At 36.4% G+C, this 16,732-nt stretch overlaps 1 protein-coding gene across 1 annotated transcript in view; it reads right to left on the bottom strand.

Annotated features, from left to right (window-relative positions):
- Positions 1 to 419: 419 nt before the first annotated feature.
- Positions 420 to 16,732, bottom strand: part of LOC118683038 (uncharacterized) — a 43,981-nt gene continuing 27,668 nt past the window's right edge. The window contains exon 4 of the mRNA XM_070106279.1: positions 420 to 585. Coding sequence (XP_069962380.1) covers positions 420 to 585 — 166 coding nt within the window. The remainder of the gene's footprint in view (positions 586 to 16,732) is intronic.

The raw sequence follows: 16,732 nt of genomic DNA, 5'->3' as shown, positions 1-16,732 counted from the left end.
CTAGCAATCGGCTACACACGTTCGCACACATATTTCTATACGAATAAAAGTTCATTTAATCGCAGAGTAGCGCAACCTTGAGTTGTATGCCCGCCACATAAGCGAGTGTAAATTATTCGGCTTGCATTTTCCATATGCACATGCGCATGCGCGAGCGCCGAGATATCGAATGTGCACAAAAATTATCGACAACTAGCGGCTAATGCGCGCCATTGCCAGCAACAAATTGCCGACCAACTCAGATAAGTCATTCTATGCTAACATGACGTTTTTGTTGTTGTGGTTTTGCGACTTCAGCTGTTAGCTGCACAACATTTGAAATGCAATACAATGCGCAAGCGCAGACGCAAATGCAAAGCAATCACTGGTAGCCACAGCAACAATGTCGGTAAGCACCAGCAGCAATTGCAGTCACACTTTTAATGTGTGAATATATTGCCAATTGGTGTCTCGTCGCCGTAGTCGTCATTGCGCTGAAAAAAGTGCGAAAATACAGGGTTTACTGCCGATTTCGCTGCCTGTTGGCCGGCCAGCAACTGACTGTTGTTGCTGCTGTCTGTATTGTTGTTGCTTTTCTTGTTGCTGCTGCCAACATATGCGGAACATTATGATATTAGTGTCGAAGTCGGCCGGTTTCCACGGCGCTGTTGAAAATCTCTTGTCAAGAGCAAGTTGCTGATTTTCACCAGTTGATAGGCGCGCACGTAAGGCGCAAGGTTTCCAATTGCAGTTGTGCGCAAATAAGTTGCTCAAATTATTTGAATAAGCTGCGAGCGCGGCACACACACACACACACACAAGCGCGCTGACTCGGCTCGGAGACTCAAGGAGCAAGTAGCAGCCGTTGTGCGAACCAACTGTTATTTTATGCGTGACTATTTGTCATGCGACAGTGTCAACTTATTGCACTGATACATCAAACAATCATAGGTTATATGCAGATACGTATATATACACACACACGTGCTAATACTCGCTTGCCGCTTGATGTTGTTGTTATTGTTGTGCATACATATTATTGATTATTTTGCGATTCGCAGCATTCTACCAAGGAGGGCTGCTTTTGAAAAAATAATTGTCACCGCTCGCACTTGTTGTTGTGCACTTCATGTGAACACTGTCAAATCGCAGTTTTGTCTGTAGTGGTGGATGCGTTGCACAGTTTTTACACTTTGACCTTGTCATGTGTTATATGACAGGTGTAATCATTTTTACCAATTTATTTCATGTGAATTGATTTTTCTTTTGAGTTTTATTCACTTGTTTTTGGGCACTTATGCAATAATTCTTTCATTTGCGACCACCAACACACAATAAAAGACAGTGCTGAAGAAAAAAGTGCAACGATACTATATAATATAATATACAAACATATTTATAATATATTTTATAATTGTTATACCCTGAACAGGGTATATTAAGTTTGTAAGACCCACAAGGAAACGCTGAAAACCCTATAAAATATACATATATATACGAGTGTATAAATAATCAGCGTAATAAGCTGAGTCGGTGTAACCATTTTCCATCGGAAGTTTTGTACATATCTTTTCTCCCCAAGAAGCTGCTCATTTGTCGGAACCGCCAATATGGGACTACTATAGTATATAGCTGCAATATAAACTGATCGATTAAAATCAAGTTCTTGTATGAAAAGTTTTTTATTTGGGAAGGGTATTGTATATTTGGCGCAATCAAAAAGTATAATAGTTGTGTTCACCAAGCGGTTCTTTGTATCACCTAAAACGAATTGACATAGATGTGAATTTACAGATACATATACATAATATAAATGATCAGGGTGACGAGATGAGTTGAATTCCGAGTTACTGTCTCTCCGTCCGTCTGTCCGTGCAAGCGATAACTTAAATAAAACTTAAGATATCGTGGTGAAACTTATTATATGTGTTCCCTGGCACCTAAGGTTTTTATTTCGAAAGTGCGGACATTGGGCGCTTTCTTTGAAATTTCTATTTTACGGTGTAAAAATTGTCAAAATAGCACTACAACTACGCCAACTTCCCATATAACATATTTTTAAGTTTCATACGATTCTTCCAATTCAACGGATATGAATTAAGCACCAATGAGTATATTAGGATAAAACTTTGTGCCTTTAAGGGATGCTATCTCTTGTCTAAAAGTTTTCAAAATCAAATCATAACTGTTCAAGCTCTCAGATAACGAAGATGTGAACCCCAAAGACTATGGCTGACTTTTTACTGAAAATATTGGTCAGTATGTGCGATATGTATATTCTTGAAATTCGAAGATAAACTTCATCTGATAATACTGTACCTTTATGTCAAAAATGGAAAAGATCCAATCAATACTTTCCCTAGTCCTCATATACCCAATATACAAATTTTCGAAGAATTGATACCGTATAGGTATAACGGCTAATATGCGAGATATCTTAAATACATTAAAATAGCATCTCTATCTAATAACACTTTTTCCCTATGCATAAAATGGATTATATATTTATTACATAAGGATTTCAAACTTCCGATTGGCTTAATACCATATATACCGGTCTATTTTTTTATAGATCTTAGCAATATGAAGCGAACATAAATATTATAGTTTAGTGCAGAAAATGGGTAAAATTAGCCAACGAATTACCCCTTCTACCATACATAATGATTATCGTTATACTAAAAGACTTTATGCCGCACATGTCTGTCAGTGTTTGTGATATCTTCATAAAACATACCCGATATAATTTTCCGCCTTTCTTACTACTTACTTGAAGTCGGTTATGAAGCATTCGCTTTGGTTTCACAAGATATTCGGCACTGTGATTTTAAATCTCTCGGGATGAAATTGTCTTTTCTGCGAATTACGTTGACAACATTTTCAATATTAGGTAAAGTAAAAAGTTCGTTCGGTTTTTTATTGATTTTTCAAAAGATGATAACTTTGTGAAAAATTTTCCGATTTAAGTCAAATATGCGCCGTTTTGTTCGTAAACTTGTTGCCAACGAGATGCCAACCCCTCTCGTAGAAGGCTGCGTCCCTATTGGCAAAAAACTCGGGGAGCTAATTTTCACAGGCCTCTCTTGAGGCCAAATTCTCACCATTAAGCGCGATCGCCATGGACAGAAAAATATGGTAATCACTTGGTGCCAGGTCCGGACTATAAGGTGGGTGCATTAGGACCTCCCATTCGAGCTCCCGGAGCTTCTGGCGCGTCACCAAAGACGTGTGTGGCCTGGCGTTGTCCTGATTGAACACAATTCGGCCTCTGTTGATCAAAGATGGCCTCTTTTGGATGAGTGCTGCCTTCAAGCGGTCCCGTTGTTGGCAGTAGAGGGCCGAATTGAGCGTTTGGCCATAAGGGAGCAGCTCGTAGTAGATGATTCCTTGCCAATCCCACCAAACACACAGAAAAACCTTCCTGGCCGTCAATCAGGTCTTGGCCACCATGGGGGTCATATTTTCGTAGACGATCTACTTGCATACAGTTTTATGGTCTACCAAATTAGTTTTGATCTACAGTTCTGAGCTTTCTTAAAGGTAGACCACTTACAGAATATATCGTTTACATCAACAAAGCTCTCAAAAATAAGTCCGAAAAGAGTATACGCGCTACTCTTATGATTTACCTGGCCAACGCACGTCGTCTAGATTAAATGTCATATTCAATTAAGGATGGAATTGCAGCTGAAATAAGATGAAGTAAAATACTCGTAAGTTGCGGTCACCAAAGCTGAAGTTGGCGTTACCAATACATAAAAATAGGATTCCACTAACAACAAATTCCTGATGTTACTTACCTCCAAATTGAATGCCACGCCCGAGCCAATGTTTCAGTGAAACTGGAAGTAGCAACACCTCACCTAGGAGATTTTTACTAGAACCACAAATTTTCAGAGAGAGGGCTCAAATTTACAAATGTTGATAGTGAGATCTTTATCAGTTTTTTCCGAATTTTAGTTAGTTCTTTCATTTAAATATTTACCATATTACATTTTATTTATATATATGAAATTATGACTTTAAGATGCCCAGAAATGTTGTGAGTGGTCCTCGGCATTTTCAATGTAAAATGTCACCATTTCGGTAAGTTATTCCAGCGTGAAGCGATTCTTGGTTAGATTTCAAGTGAATTGAGGTTTGTAAAATATATATAATTAATTAGTAAATTTAAATATCTTTAGATTTCCAATTAAACTTATAACAATAATAATGAATTCTTCGCACTTATCATTTTTGTAATGAACTTTTTTCTTGCTTTTATTTTATTTAAGCTAAGGGACAAATGTAGACATGAGCATTTTTTGTGTCCGCTTGTACTTAATCGAATTTGTCATTTGCATTGGCTATCGGTTGCGTTCCAGCATACCTGATCTGTGCCATATCTCTCAATTTTCCAATTTACTCGCTGATTGCTGCGTGCATGTGCAATTTCATTTCTAAGTGTGCAGCATATTTGCTAACATTCAACTCGTTAGCGTGTTTCAACTTCATTTGTTGTGTTTTTTTCACCACCACTTCAATTTTATTGCTGACAATTTCAATTTCATTTAAAAACACATGGAAACAAGAAAAAACGTTAACTTCGGTTACACCGACGCTATAATACCCTTCACAGAACTTGATTTGGATCATTCAATTTGTAAGGAAGCTATATGATATAGTGATCTGATCTGAACAATTCCTACGGAGATTGTATTATTGCCTTAGAGAATAACCCACGCCAAATTTCATGAAGATATCACGTCAAATAAAAAAGTTTCCAATACAAGTACTTGATTCCGATTGTTCAGTTGCTATATTCTATAGTGATCCGATCAAAACAATTTCTTCGGAGATTACATTGTTGTCTTAGAAAAGAACTCCTGCTAAATTTCGTAAAGATATTATGTCAAATAAAAAAGTTTCCCATACAAGTACTTGATTCCGATTGTTCTGTTTGTATGGCAGCTATATGCTATAGTGGTCCGATATTGGCCGTTCCAACAAAGAGAGGATGTGTGCCCAATTTCAGATCGATAGCTTTAAAACTGAGGCACTAGATCGCGTATACGGACATGGCTAAATCAACACAGCTCATCATGCTGATCATTTATGTATACATTTTATAGGGTCTCCGACGTATCCTTCTGGGTGTTACAAACTTCGTGGTAAACTTATTATATACTCTGTTCAGGGTATAAAAATTGTTTCATGCGTGAGAAAAGTATCTTGCATGCTTCAAAGACGAGCGCATAGCTAGATGTGTGTATGATGGAAGCCATTTTTACGATGCTGTTGTTCTGGTATGTTTATATGGAATTGCTTTGTGTCTGTTAGCTTGGAAACTGATCCAACTTGTCTATTTTTCATAAAGTACAATTATTTTGAGATTAGCAAGTAATTTAGATTTATTAACTCTAAAATTATGTATTTATGTTGCTGGTTTTGCGATTGTAATCGTAATAATATTTATATCAGGAGACGGGTTGTATTAAGGGGTTAGGCCACTCTAGAGCAAAACCAAAGTCAGGAAAAAGAAATCTAATTTATCTCTTTAAGACTTAATAATACTTTTGTTTGAGTGTATAAGCAAATTTTTGTACAAAATGGCAGCTGCTGGATTATTATGCTGGACTGTATAAAAAACTAAAACTATCTGGAACTGTATAAAAAACTCATAGTACGGAAAAAAAATTATCGAATGTAGAGTGGGCCTAGAGATGCGACTATATGTTCCTATAGGTTTCTCTAATATTTTGTGACATCTTCACGTCGTCAATATGAATGAATGATATGAATTTTTTACAATTTGATGAATCAAGGATTAATTTAAACGAACCAACAGAATATTTAGACGTAACTTTTAATTTTTCTTTATTTGATTTTGCATAACCTTCTTCGTTTTCTGATAAAAATTAACGATGTTCGTGTAAAGGTCCCCATAGCCCAATATTTCACAAAAAAAAATTATGAAACGTGATGCCTAGAATACTTATATCCCTGTCGCCAATGGGGGAAAGACGCCGTCCTGAGAGATGATATAATCGCATATAGATTCATTGTGAAGATGTAGAACAAAACTTTTTAACCTTTTCAAATAAACTTCACACGAAATCAAGAATCTTCAGGGATAGCTGATACTCTTTTACTCTTAGTGTTACTGCAAAAGATCGTTTTTGGCTGTCCAATAATTGTATTGTAGCTGTAAGGTAAATAGTGGTTTTTATAAATCAGTTTGTCGGTTGTCTGATTATTACTCAGGAAATCTTAGTAGAGAGAGAACTGGTCTTCTATCGGAAAGATGTACTCCTAGGGTTGTACTAGTAGAAAAAATTCTCGTAAAATATATCAAACGCTTATATGTCCTTTGATTTGTGGATAACATCAGAGAACTTGACACTTTAAGAAGAAAATCCTCGACCAAAGAACTAGCAGAGGCTTATACCATATGCTTCACCGAAACCTAAAGCAGGTGTATGGGGTTATAAATAAAGACAAATACAGTGTACAAACCAGTGAAAAAAAACAATTTTGTAAAATATCGAGAGCGTCTCCCTTTTCAAATCTAACAACAGTTGGCAACGCGATTCCATTATTTTAGCAAAGAGTTATTTTTAATACTACATACTTCCTAAAAAGGTTATAGGTATTAACGATTAGTGGAAAAAGAATACAAGAAGAACATATAAGTAATTAACAAGCGTCGTGGGGGTGGAAGTGGGGTGTTGCTGAGGCCCTGATTCTGGTAAAAACAAGCTGCAACAGAAAAGGCCAACATGAATACAATAACTTATTGCAATAAAGTAATACATGTATTTATTTGCTTATTTTCGGCATGTAACAGTATCTATGGATTAAATAACACCTACATACATACACACACATATATATAAGGGGTAAACAACTTGTAAATTTCAATATCGTGCCGAATGCGAAAATCAATTAATTACCGAAAAGTAAACGCATCGATTATCTATGAAATCAAATGAAAAACAAACAACAGAATGCACCATGAAACACTTGGATACTAAAAGGAAAAAATAAAAACATCGTTAAATAAACAAGTAAGGAAGGGCTAAGTTCGGATGTAACCGAACATTTTATACTCTCGCAAAGTCAAATGGTATACTCGTTTTAGATTTCTTTGGGTATCTTGCCGGATTGTTCTATGTCCGATATTTTCGGTGAAAAGTCAACTATAGGCAATGGGGTTTACATATTCAGTACCTAGGGGTTGAACAGTTTTGGTTCAATTTAGATAATTTTTGGTCACAAGGTGGCATACTCTAAGCGTATTATTCACGCAAAGTTTTACGCCGATATAATCATTGTTGCTTGATTTGCATACTGGAAAGTAAAAAAATCAGATGGAATTTAAAATGATGTTATATGGGAAAAAGGCGTGGTTGTAATCCGATTTCGCCCATTTTCGTACTATAACATAGAAATATGAGAAGAATACCGAAATTTGTTGAAATCGGTTAAGCAGATCCCAAGATATGGGTTTTCATCTAAAAGCGGGCGGTGCCACGCCCACTGTATAATTTTGGACGCGCTTCCAATAAAGTCATCTTATACCATCCCAGAGATAAAATTAAATGTCTCTGGCGTGTTTAGTGCTTGATTTATCGCGCTTTTAGTAGTTTTTAACAGTACCGTTACATGTGGAGTGGGCGGGGTTGTCACCCGATTTCATCCATTTTCCAGCATCCACACCGTAGGTAGAGGTGCTAAAAACATTTGCTTCCAGTGAATTTTGTTATTATAGCTTTAGTAGTTTAGGAGATATGCACATTAAACTTATTAAAGGGCAGGACCACGCCCACTTAAAAAAAAATTAAGCTTTAGATGCCCCTCCCTAATGTGATCCTGTATACCAAATAAAAGTCTTATTGTGTAGCTTAGTAATGGCAATTTATTTGTTTTTGATGGCGTTTTGTGGACGTGGCATTTGTCCGATTACGCCTATCTGCAAAACCAACCGTCTTACGGTACCAAAAAATATGTGTACCAAGTTTCATAAAGATATCTCAATTTTTACTCAAGTTACAGCTTGCACAGACGGACATTGATGTTTGATCTGTATATTGTAAAATAAAAAATTCATAGGGAATTTAAAAGTTTGTTAAACGGGAAGTAGTCGTGGTTGTCAACCGATTTCGCCCATTTCCTTAGTGTACATATTAATAAATATATAACCTCACAATTTGGTTGGAATTGGTCAAGTAAAGAGAGATATAGGATTTCACCCAAAATTGGGCGGTGCTACGCTCATTGTCAAAATTTTATACTGGCGCCCAATAGTTTTTCCCTGCCATTCCGGTTGTGAAATTTAATGCTTGTAGCTCTTTTATTCAGTGAGTTATCGCACTTTTAGTAATTTTCAACATAACCGTTATATAGAGAGTGGGCATGGTTAATATCTGATTTTATTCATTTGAATAAAGAAATGCAGAAATTCCTTCTTCTCAGGAAGTTTGGTTGAGTTAGCTTTAGTATTTTGGAAGATATGTACATTTAACCATTAACAGGACATGCCCACTTTAAAAAAATATTTAGCTCACATGTGCCTCTCACCACTACGATCGTCTGTACCAAATCGCAGTTTTGTATCTTAGTTTAGTGCTTAGTTATGACACTTTATTGGTTTTCATTTAATGGCGTTTGGTGGGCGTGGCAGTTGTCCCATTAAACCCATCTGCAATACCAACCCTCATAAATACATATGTACTATCTCAATTTGTACTCAAGTTATCGCTTGTACGGACGGACGGACGGAAAGACAGTCACCAGTATTTCAACTCGTCTCATCACCTTGATCATTTATTTATACATACGAGTATATAACCCTTCTCCATTTAGGAAGAATTATAATACTAGCACAGGGATACACCACAAGCGCTGCCCGTTTGAGCACCTGGTACTGTTTGTCCGATTCGCTGGAGAGTAACGCTTGGCAAATCGAAGACAGCCAATGTTTGAGATATAAATGCCTACAGTTATCCCTATTTTTCCCTATTTCCTGTATTCCCCTATTACTCCCAACAAAAGTAACAGGAACGAATAATATATTTATATTATTTACTACAACATGTTCAGAACAATGCTTAACATCACGTCCCTGATGTAGTCATATACAAATAGTTCAACAACCCTCCAATTGGACACAGCAATGACTGAGACCGTCTTCAACAATGAAGCTTGAGGGTGTTTAATGTACCAGTTGTAAATTATATAAAATTTCGCGAGTTTTTTAAAATAATTTATAACAAGTAAGGAAGGGCTAAGTTGGGATGTAACGGAACATTTTATACTCTCGCAAAGTCAAATGGTATACTCGTTTGAGATTTCTTTGTGGATAGACTGATATTTTCGGTAGAAGGTCAATTATAGGCACTGGGGTCCACATATTTAGTACTTAGGGGCTTGAACAGTTTTGGTTCGATTTAGACAATTTTTGGTCACAAGGTGGCATACTTTAAAGTGCCATAGTGGAAAGTGAAAGAATCAGATGGAATTGAAAATGGTGTTATATGGGAAATAGGCGTGGTTGTAGTCCGATTTCGCCCATTTTTGCACTATTACATAAAAATATGAAAAGAACGTTATGCACCGAAATCGGTTAAGCAGATCCCAAGATATGAGTTTTCACCTAAAAGTGGGCGGTGCCACGCTTACTGACTTAATTTTTAACGCGGTTCCTATAAAGTCATCTCATACCATCCCAGAGATAAAATTTAATGTCTCTGGCGTGTTTAGTGCTTGATTTTTCGCGCTTTTAGTAGTTTTAGCAGTTTAACAATACCGTTATATGGGGAGTGGGCGGAGGTGTCACCCGATTTCACCCATTTTCACACTGTAGGTAGAGGTTCTAAAAACATTTACTTCCAGCGAATTTTGTTATTATAGCATTAGCGGTTTAGGAAATATGCACATTAAACTTATTAAAGGGCAGGACCACGCCCACTTAAAAAATTTTAACTGCAGATGCCCCTCCCTATTGTGATCCTGTATACCAAATAAGATTCTTGTTGTTCAGCTTAGTTATGGCAATTTATTTTTTTTTGAATAATGGCGTTTTGTGGGCGTGGTAGTGGTCCGATTACGCCCATCTGCAATACCAACCGTCTCACGGTACTAAGAAACCTGTCTACCAAGTTTCATAAAGATATCTCAATTTTTACTCAAGTTAGATCTTGCACGGACGGACGGACGGACGGAGAGACAGTCACCCGGATTTCAACTCGTCTCTTTATCCTGATCATTTATATATTATATATAACCCTATATCTAACTCGATTAGTTTTAGGTGATACAAACAACCGTTAGGTGAACAAAACTATTATACTCTGTAGCAACAGGTTGCGAGAGTATACAAATAGGTACTTCTGAATGAGAGAGTGGAATACAATCTAATTATACTTGTATGTATACTTATATATTGAATCTTATTGCGTAAAGATTTTATTCGCAGAAATTTTCTAGATCTATACTTTAATAATGAGATTATTATACTTCCCTTCCGTTCTTTACAGTAGTAGATTCCTCATTGTACTTAAATAAATATAATTCGGCTGATATTCTAGTGATATGGGTGTCCTTTGGACACGGGGAATTTCGGTCCATACATATACATATATTCATGTGCTTGGGTGGCATTTTCGTTCTGCAAAAAATTACTTAATAGTATATGACAATATTCATTCAATTCAAATTAGTAAGATCTGTTTTTAATATTTTCAAATATATCGTTGAGGTTAAAATATTGAATAAAAAATTATTAAAAAATTAAAATCACATACATCATAAAAACCAAAAATAATTTTCTATACCTATTGCCACACTAGAAACGAGCTACTGTGTGGCGGTGTTTTGGTGTACAATTCTAATGTCCGAGGTGTTGTGTAGCGACACATTAAGAACGTAAACGTGTCGAATGCGTAGTAATTTTGGCTTCTTTTGAATTTGCAGCGGCTGCAGCAATAATTGCCTCGTATTGACAATGATAACATAGCAACGAAGAACAGCAACAGTGGTATAAACTTTGTGAAGATGCAGTTCAGAAACATCGCGCGAACGTCACAATGAGTCGAATACGTCACGCCGCATAATGACTATAAAAATAAGCGAAAAGGTAACCACAACAACAATAAAAACAGCAAAACATGCGCACATGTGGCGCACCATTGTCTGACGCTTGTCCATTGTAATTGTTGTTGTTGTACCTTTGCTTCGCCAGTATCCGCAATTGGCGTCGCCGTGATCACGTTTCTAACGTTTTATTTATTTAACGCTATTTTTATTTCAACTCGTGTGTTTGTACTCGGTGGTTATAAAATTATCACCTGCGAAAATTGTTTTAAATATCGAAATTGGGTTATTATATCCTGAAAAGGGTATATTAAGTTTGCCACGAAGTTTGTAACACCCAGAAGGAAGCGTCAGAGACCCTATAAAATATATATATAAATGATCAGCATGAAGAGCTGAGTTGATTTAGCCATGTCCGTCTGTCTGTATATATACAAACTAGTCCCTCAGTTTTTAAGCTATCGATCTGAAACTTTGCATCTGTCCTTTTCCCACAAAGAAGCTGCTCATTTGTCGGTACAACCGATATCGGACCACTATAGCCTATAGCTGCCATACAAACTGAAAGCAAGTGCTTGTATGGAAAACTCTGTCTTTTGACGAAGTATCTTCACGAAATTAGGCATGAGTTATTGTTTGAGGCAACAACGTAATCTCTGAAAATCTTGAACAGATCGGATGAATATAACATATAGCTGCCATATTAACTGAACAATCGGAGTAAAGTCCTTGCAATGAGAACTCTTTCATTTGACGAGGTATCTTACCGAAATTTTGCATGGATCATTATTTAAAGCAATAATAAAATCTCCGAATAAATTGGAAACTTTGCATCTGTCCTTTTCCCACAAAGAAGCTGCTCATTTGTCGGTACAACCGATATCGGACCACTATAACATATAGCTGCCATATAAACTGAACGATCGAAATCAAGTGCTTGTATGGAAAACTCTTTCATTTGACAAGGTATTTTCGCGGAATTTGGCATAAAATATAACTTAAAGCAATAGTGCAAGCTCCGAAGAAATTGTGCAGATCGGATGACTATAACATATAGCTGCCATACAAACTGAACAATCGGAAGCAAGTGCTTGTGTGGGAAACTTTTTTATTTGACGTAATATCTTCACGAAATTCGGCATGAGTTATTTTCTAAGGAAGGAATATAATCTCCGAAAAAATTATTTAGATCGGATCGCTATGTCATACTGCTATCATATAAACTGCACGATCAGAGTAAAGTGCCTGCATGGAAAAAAATTTTATTTTTTATTGCCGAGTCACGAAATTAGATCTGAATCAAGTTATTGTAAGAAACCTTTGTATCTGTGAAGGGTACTATAGCTTCGGTGCAACCGAAGTTAACGTTTTTTCTTGTTCAATAATATTTTCTTACCGAAACTAATCGAACTACTTGACTAAACCTCTATAATTATCTATTAATGTATATATTCACAAAGTGTTGCTTAGTCTTATGAGCGTGAGTTTTGTCGAAGGTAGATAACAAATAATGATGTACGAGTATCTACTGAATTTATCGGTATATATTTGAATCATCAAACTCGTTTGTTAGATAGGTTATCCGGAATTTCGACAGTTGAGTTCGTTTCTAATAACCTAATTATATACGCACACAACGGCATGTTAGGTCTGATAAAAAAAAACCTAAATACAAGGCCATTCAACTCATATAGCAAATATGAACAACAATATCATGAAACAATCTAAGTTTGCCATAAGAATTAATATATGTTTTAAACGATTTTTTTAGCATAACTCGAAAATAGAAGAATATATTTTCTATTACTAGGCAGTCTTTGAACTTTGTTAAAATTTAATTGTACAGAAGCCGTACGGCTCTTTTTGCCAAAATATTATGTTTGTCAGGTCTGTTTAGATACTTAAATGCATGGTCCAGCATTTAACCGAATCCGCCGGGCGGTACTTATACTTGCATTTTTTTATTGAAGTAAGTATCTTCGTTACTAATTCTAAATCGCGTGTTTTTCCTTTAATACACATTTTTTTAACTCTTTCTATGCTCAAAGTTCGTTTGTACCGTTTAATGGCAACGTCGAATTTACTATAAATTCGTGCACTATAAATTTTCGTATTATTAATACGAAATTTCGTAATTAGCATACCCCATTTCACATTTAAAAGACAACTGTTATGCAATGGAATTAAAAATTTATGGCATTGATTTACAATTATGTACTTTTTACAGAGAATTTAAGAAATAACAGAACAGCGGTCCCTACACTATGTACCAATTTTAAGTGAACAATGCATTATGAAAAATACTCTCTCTCAATTTCATTAAAATAACTAGAACATTGGCCGATATATATTATATACCATAAAGTCAACTAGTATATTAAATTGCAAGAAACCTTTTCCCCGAATTTTAATAATATATTCCAGGTTGGCCGATATTTTCTACAAAAAGTCAGCCATACGCATTGGGGTCCACATATTTGGCGTCTGAGTTCTTAAATAGTTATAGTCTGATTTCGACAATTTGGGCTTGGTTCTTGATTTGTATTCTAAAAAATGAACGAATCAGATGGAATTTAAAATTGTGTTGTATGGGAAGTAGGCGCGGTTTTTGTTTGATTTCGCCTATTCTCACACTGTAATGTAAAAGAATAATAACCGAATATGTTTGAAATCGGTCCAGTAAGTCCTAGAATACGGATTTGTATCGAAATGTGGGCGGTGCCCATGCCCATCCTTCAAATTTTACCTCGGCTCCTATAAATTTCTCTCGTACCATCTTGGGTGTGAAATTCTTATGTTAGTAGTTTTTAACAAAACAGTTAAATGGGGAGAGGGCGGGTTATAATCCGATTTCATCCATTTTGGCACTGTCGGTAGGTGCTCTTAAAGGATTTGTCCTTAGCCAATTTTGTTATTGCAGCTTTAGTAGATATATACATTAAACCTATTAGAGGGTGGGGCTACGCCCTTTTTTTTAAATGTTTACCTCACAGGTGCCCCTTGCTACTGCAACGTCTTATGCCAAATTTATATTTATATCTTCATTTAGCACTTAGTTATGTCATTTTATAGGTTTTCGATTAAAGGTATATTGTGGGCGTGGCAGAGCTGCGAGTACGCCCAGCTATGCACTCGTACTTCCTTTTTTCCCATGGAACTCATGTACATTACGATATCTCAATTTTTACTCAAGTTGCAGGTTGCACGGATAGGCGGACGCACAGACACGCACTCGGATTTCAACTGGTCTCGTCATCCTGATCATTTATATATACAGCGTCTACCAAGATGGATGATGTAATTTTGACAGCTCGGGGCGGCCATGTTTTTTTTACGGATATGTGTCAAGTTTTGTTAGTTTCACTTTTGTACACCGCTTGGAAATTGTCCAAGATTATTATGCAAATTCACGTTCATCGAAAAATCGTGTTCTCAGATGAGGCCCTCTTCTGGCTTAATGGCTTCATCAGCAAACAAAACTGTCGCTATTGGGGTGAGTCAAATCATCGAGCAGTTCAGGAAACGCAATTGCATCCCCAAAAATTTACCGTGTGGGGCAGTTTGTAGTATGGCGGCGTCATCGGGCATTCTTTTTTTCGAAATGAGGCAGAAAATGCCGTTACCATCAATAGCGTGCGTTGTAACACTATGTTGACTGACTTTTTTCTCGTAATTTGATTAAATGTGCCGGCTTATGTTACACGTTTAAAGATGACTATACTGGGTGCAAAGTTAATTAACGAGTTAATTCCGCCCATTAAAAACAACTATCACTATACAAAATTTAGAAAATGGCGGCGTTTAAAACAACGTTTAATTTGACCCCAAGTTTTGCTCGTATTTGGCCTGCCGAAATTCGATTTTTGATCAGATCAAATTAATTAAAATTATATACAGAACAAGCAGAAAAAAATTTCATAATGTTCGGGTCATTCGAGTTATCAGTGCAGTAAATTTAAAAAATGCTGTTTAGAGAACTGATTGAACTAAGGGTTTACACTTTAAATGGCTGTAAGTATCTGAGATATCGGTTTTAAATTTTAGTATGTTATTTTTAAAGGTAAGAACTATCGAAATATGAAAAATAAATAAATTTTTTCAAAGTTTTACATTATGTGTACCCTTTCAGTTGTAATCGAAATACAGAAATATTTAATTTGTTCTCCATATGGAAATTTCGTTTCATGGCGTTGTTCGATTCGGTTTGAAATGAAACTAAAGCAGAACAATGGTTACTGATCTGTTAAAGTAATGAAGACGTTCAAAAGAGCTGAGTAGAGCAAATCTGACAAACTATAATTTATTTCTCTAAAAGAGGTTTATTACAGGGACCTAACCTACTTTTACAATGTGGCACTTCGTCTATGTTTTTAAACAAAAAGTATTTTTAGTTTTTGTGTTGTTTGGTATTAAGAATATATAATAATAAAACTGTAAATCTATTAATAAATATATTACTTTAAGGTTACCGAGAATCTTTGGACTTGTGTTAAACAATTAGAATTGGTTGTTGGTATTTGCTTGTTAAACACTTGCAATAGGATATTGGTAGCAAAGAGGTGAAACTGTTGCAAACGGGGCTATATAAAAAACCTAATGTGAATAAAACGTAAAATAATAACATATAAAATAAATACTTGAACGGTCAAACGGTCATATATAAAACAAATGGAAAAGACCATGAATAGTGGCACAAGTGAAATCGAATTTAACAACAAAAAAGTTAAGAGAGATATTTAAGAAAAGAAAAGACAGAATTTAGCTAAATGACAACTCACATAAAGAAAAAATAAAATCGAAACGGAAAAAAAATACCTGGCAACTTGGCAACGCTTTAAACGGCAAAACGCCGCGCGCAGAAAGTGCAATCGATGAATTTATGTATGCAAAATAGCATTTCAGTTGCCGCCGCCTTGAACTGTTGGCGAAGAAGCGAGGAAGGGACAGACATGCTCCTACAGTAGCTGGCGCAACAGCATCGCGACTGACAGGACAAAGGAGATATTTTTCAAAAAGTCGTCGACGGACATAAGAGTGCGGCGAAAGGGGCGTGAGGAGGGGGCATTAGTGTGACGCGCAAAAAATTCAAAAGCTATAACGGCAGGAGAGGCGGTTAGGAAACAAATAGGCAAGCGTTTTTGAATGCTGTGAGAACGAATGTGTGTACCTATATGAATATGCCTGTGTCGTTCAGCTGAGGTCGCGGCATTGGCAGTGGCATTGGCACTTGCACGTTGCAACGCCATGCCAATGCGGTGCTGACAATGTTGCGATGCAAATGCCAAAGCTGCATTCAAATCAGTTGCACCGCGATACCGCTACAGCCACAAAGTTGCATGTTGCAGGCATACGGATTATTCGCGCACCGGAAAAGAAAGAAAAGAGTAGCCGATTTAGGGGCGTATTATAGAATAAATTAGCGGCCATGGACGAACACTTGTACAACAACAATAGTAAGAACTTGGCTGCCAATCGAATTGTGGCAACCACTTTAAGTTTAAGTCCACTGCTGCCACATTCATTTTAAGCCAGTGTTCTTGTTACAATTTTACTTGGGTTTGTCCATTTTCGGGAAGAGAAAGGGTACAAGTAAGCGCAGGTAACTAGTGGCTAGTACTAGTGAAGTTCGAAAATATGTATGTACTTGCAACACCAGAAGAATGAAAAAATGTATTGATAT

This window comes from Bactrocera oleae, chromosome 3, assembly GCF_042242935.1.
Source record: "Bactrocera oleae isolate idBacOlea1 chromosome 3, idBacOlea1, whole genome shotgun sequence".
NCBI lineage: Eukaryota > Metazoa > Arthropoda > Insecta > Diptera > Tephritidae > Bactrocera > Bactrocera oleae.
The sequence above is the reverse complement of the archived record's forward strand: the minus strand, read 5'-3'. Positions and strand labels throughout refer to the sequence as shown.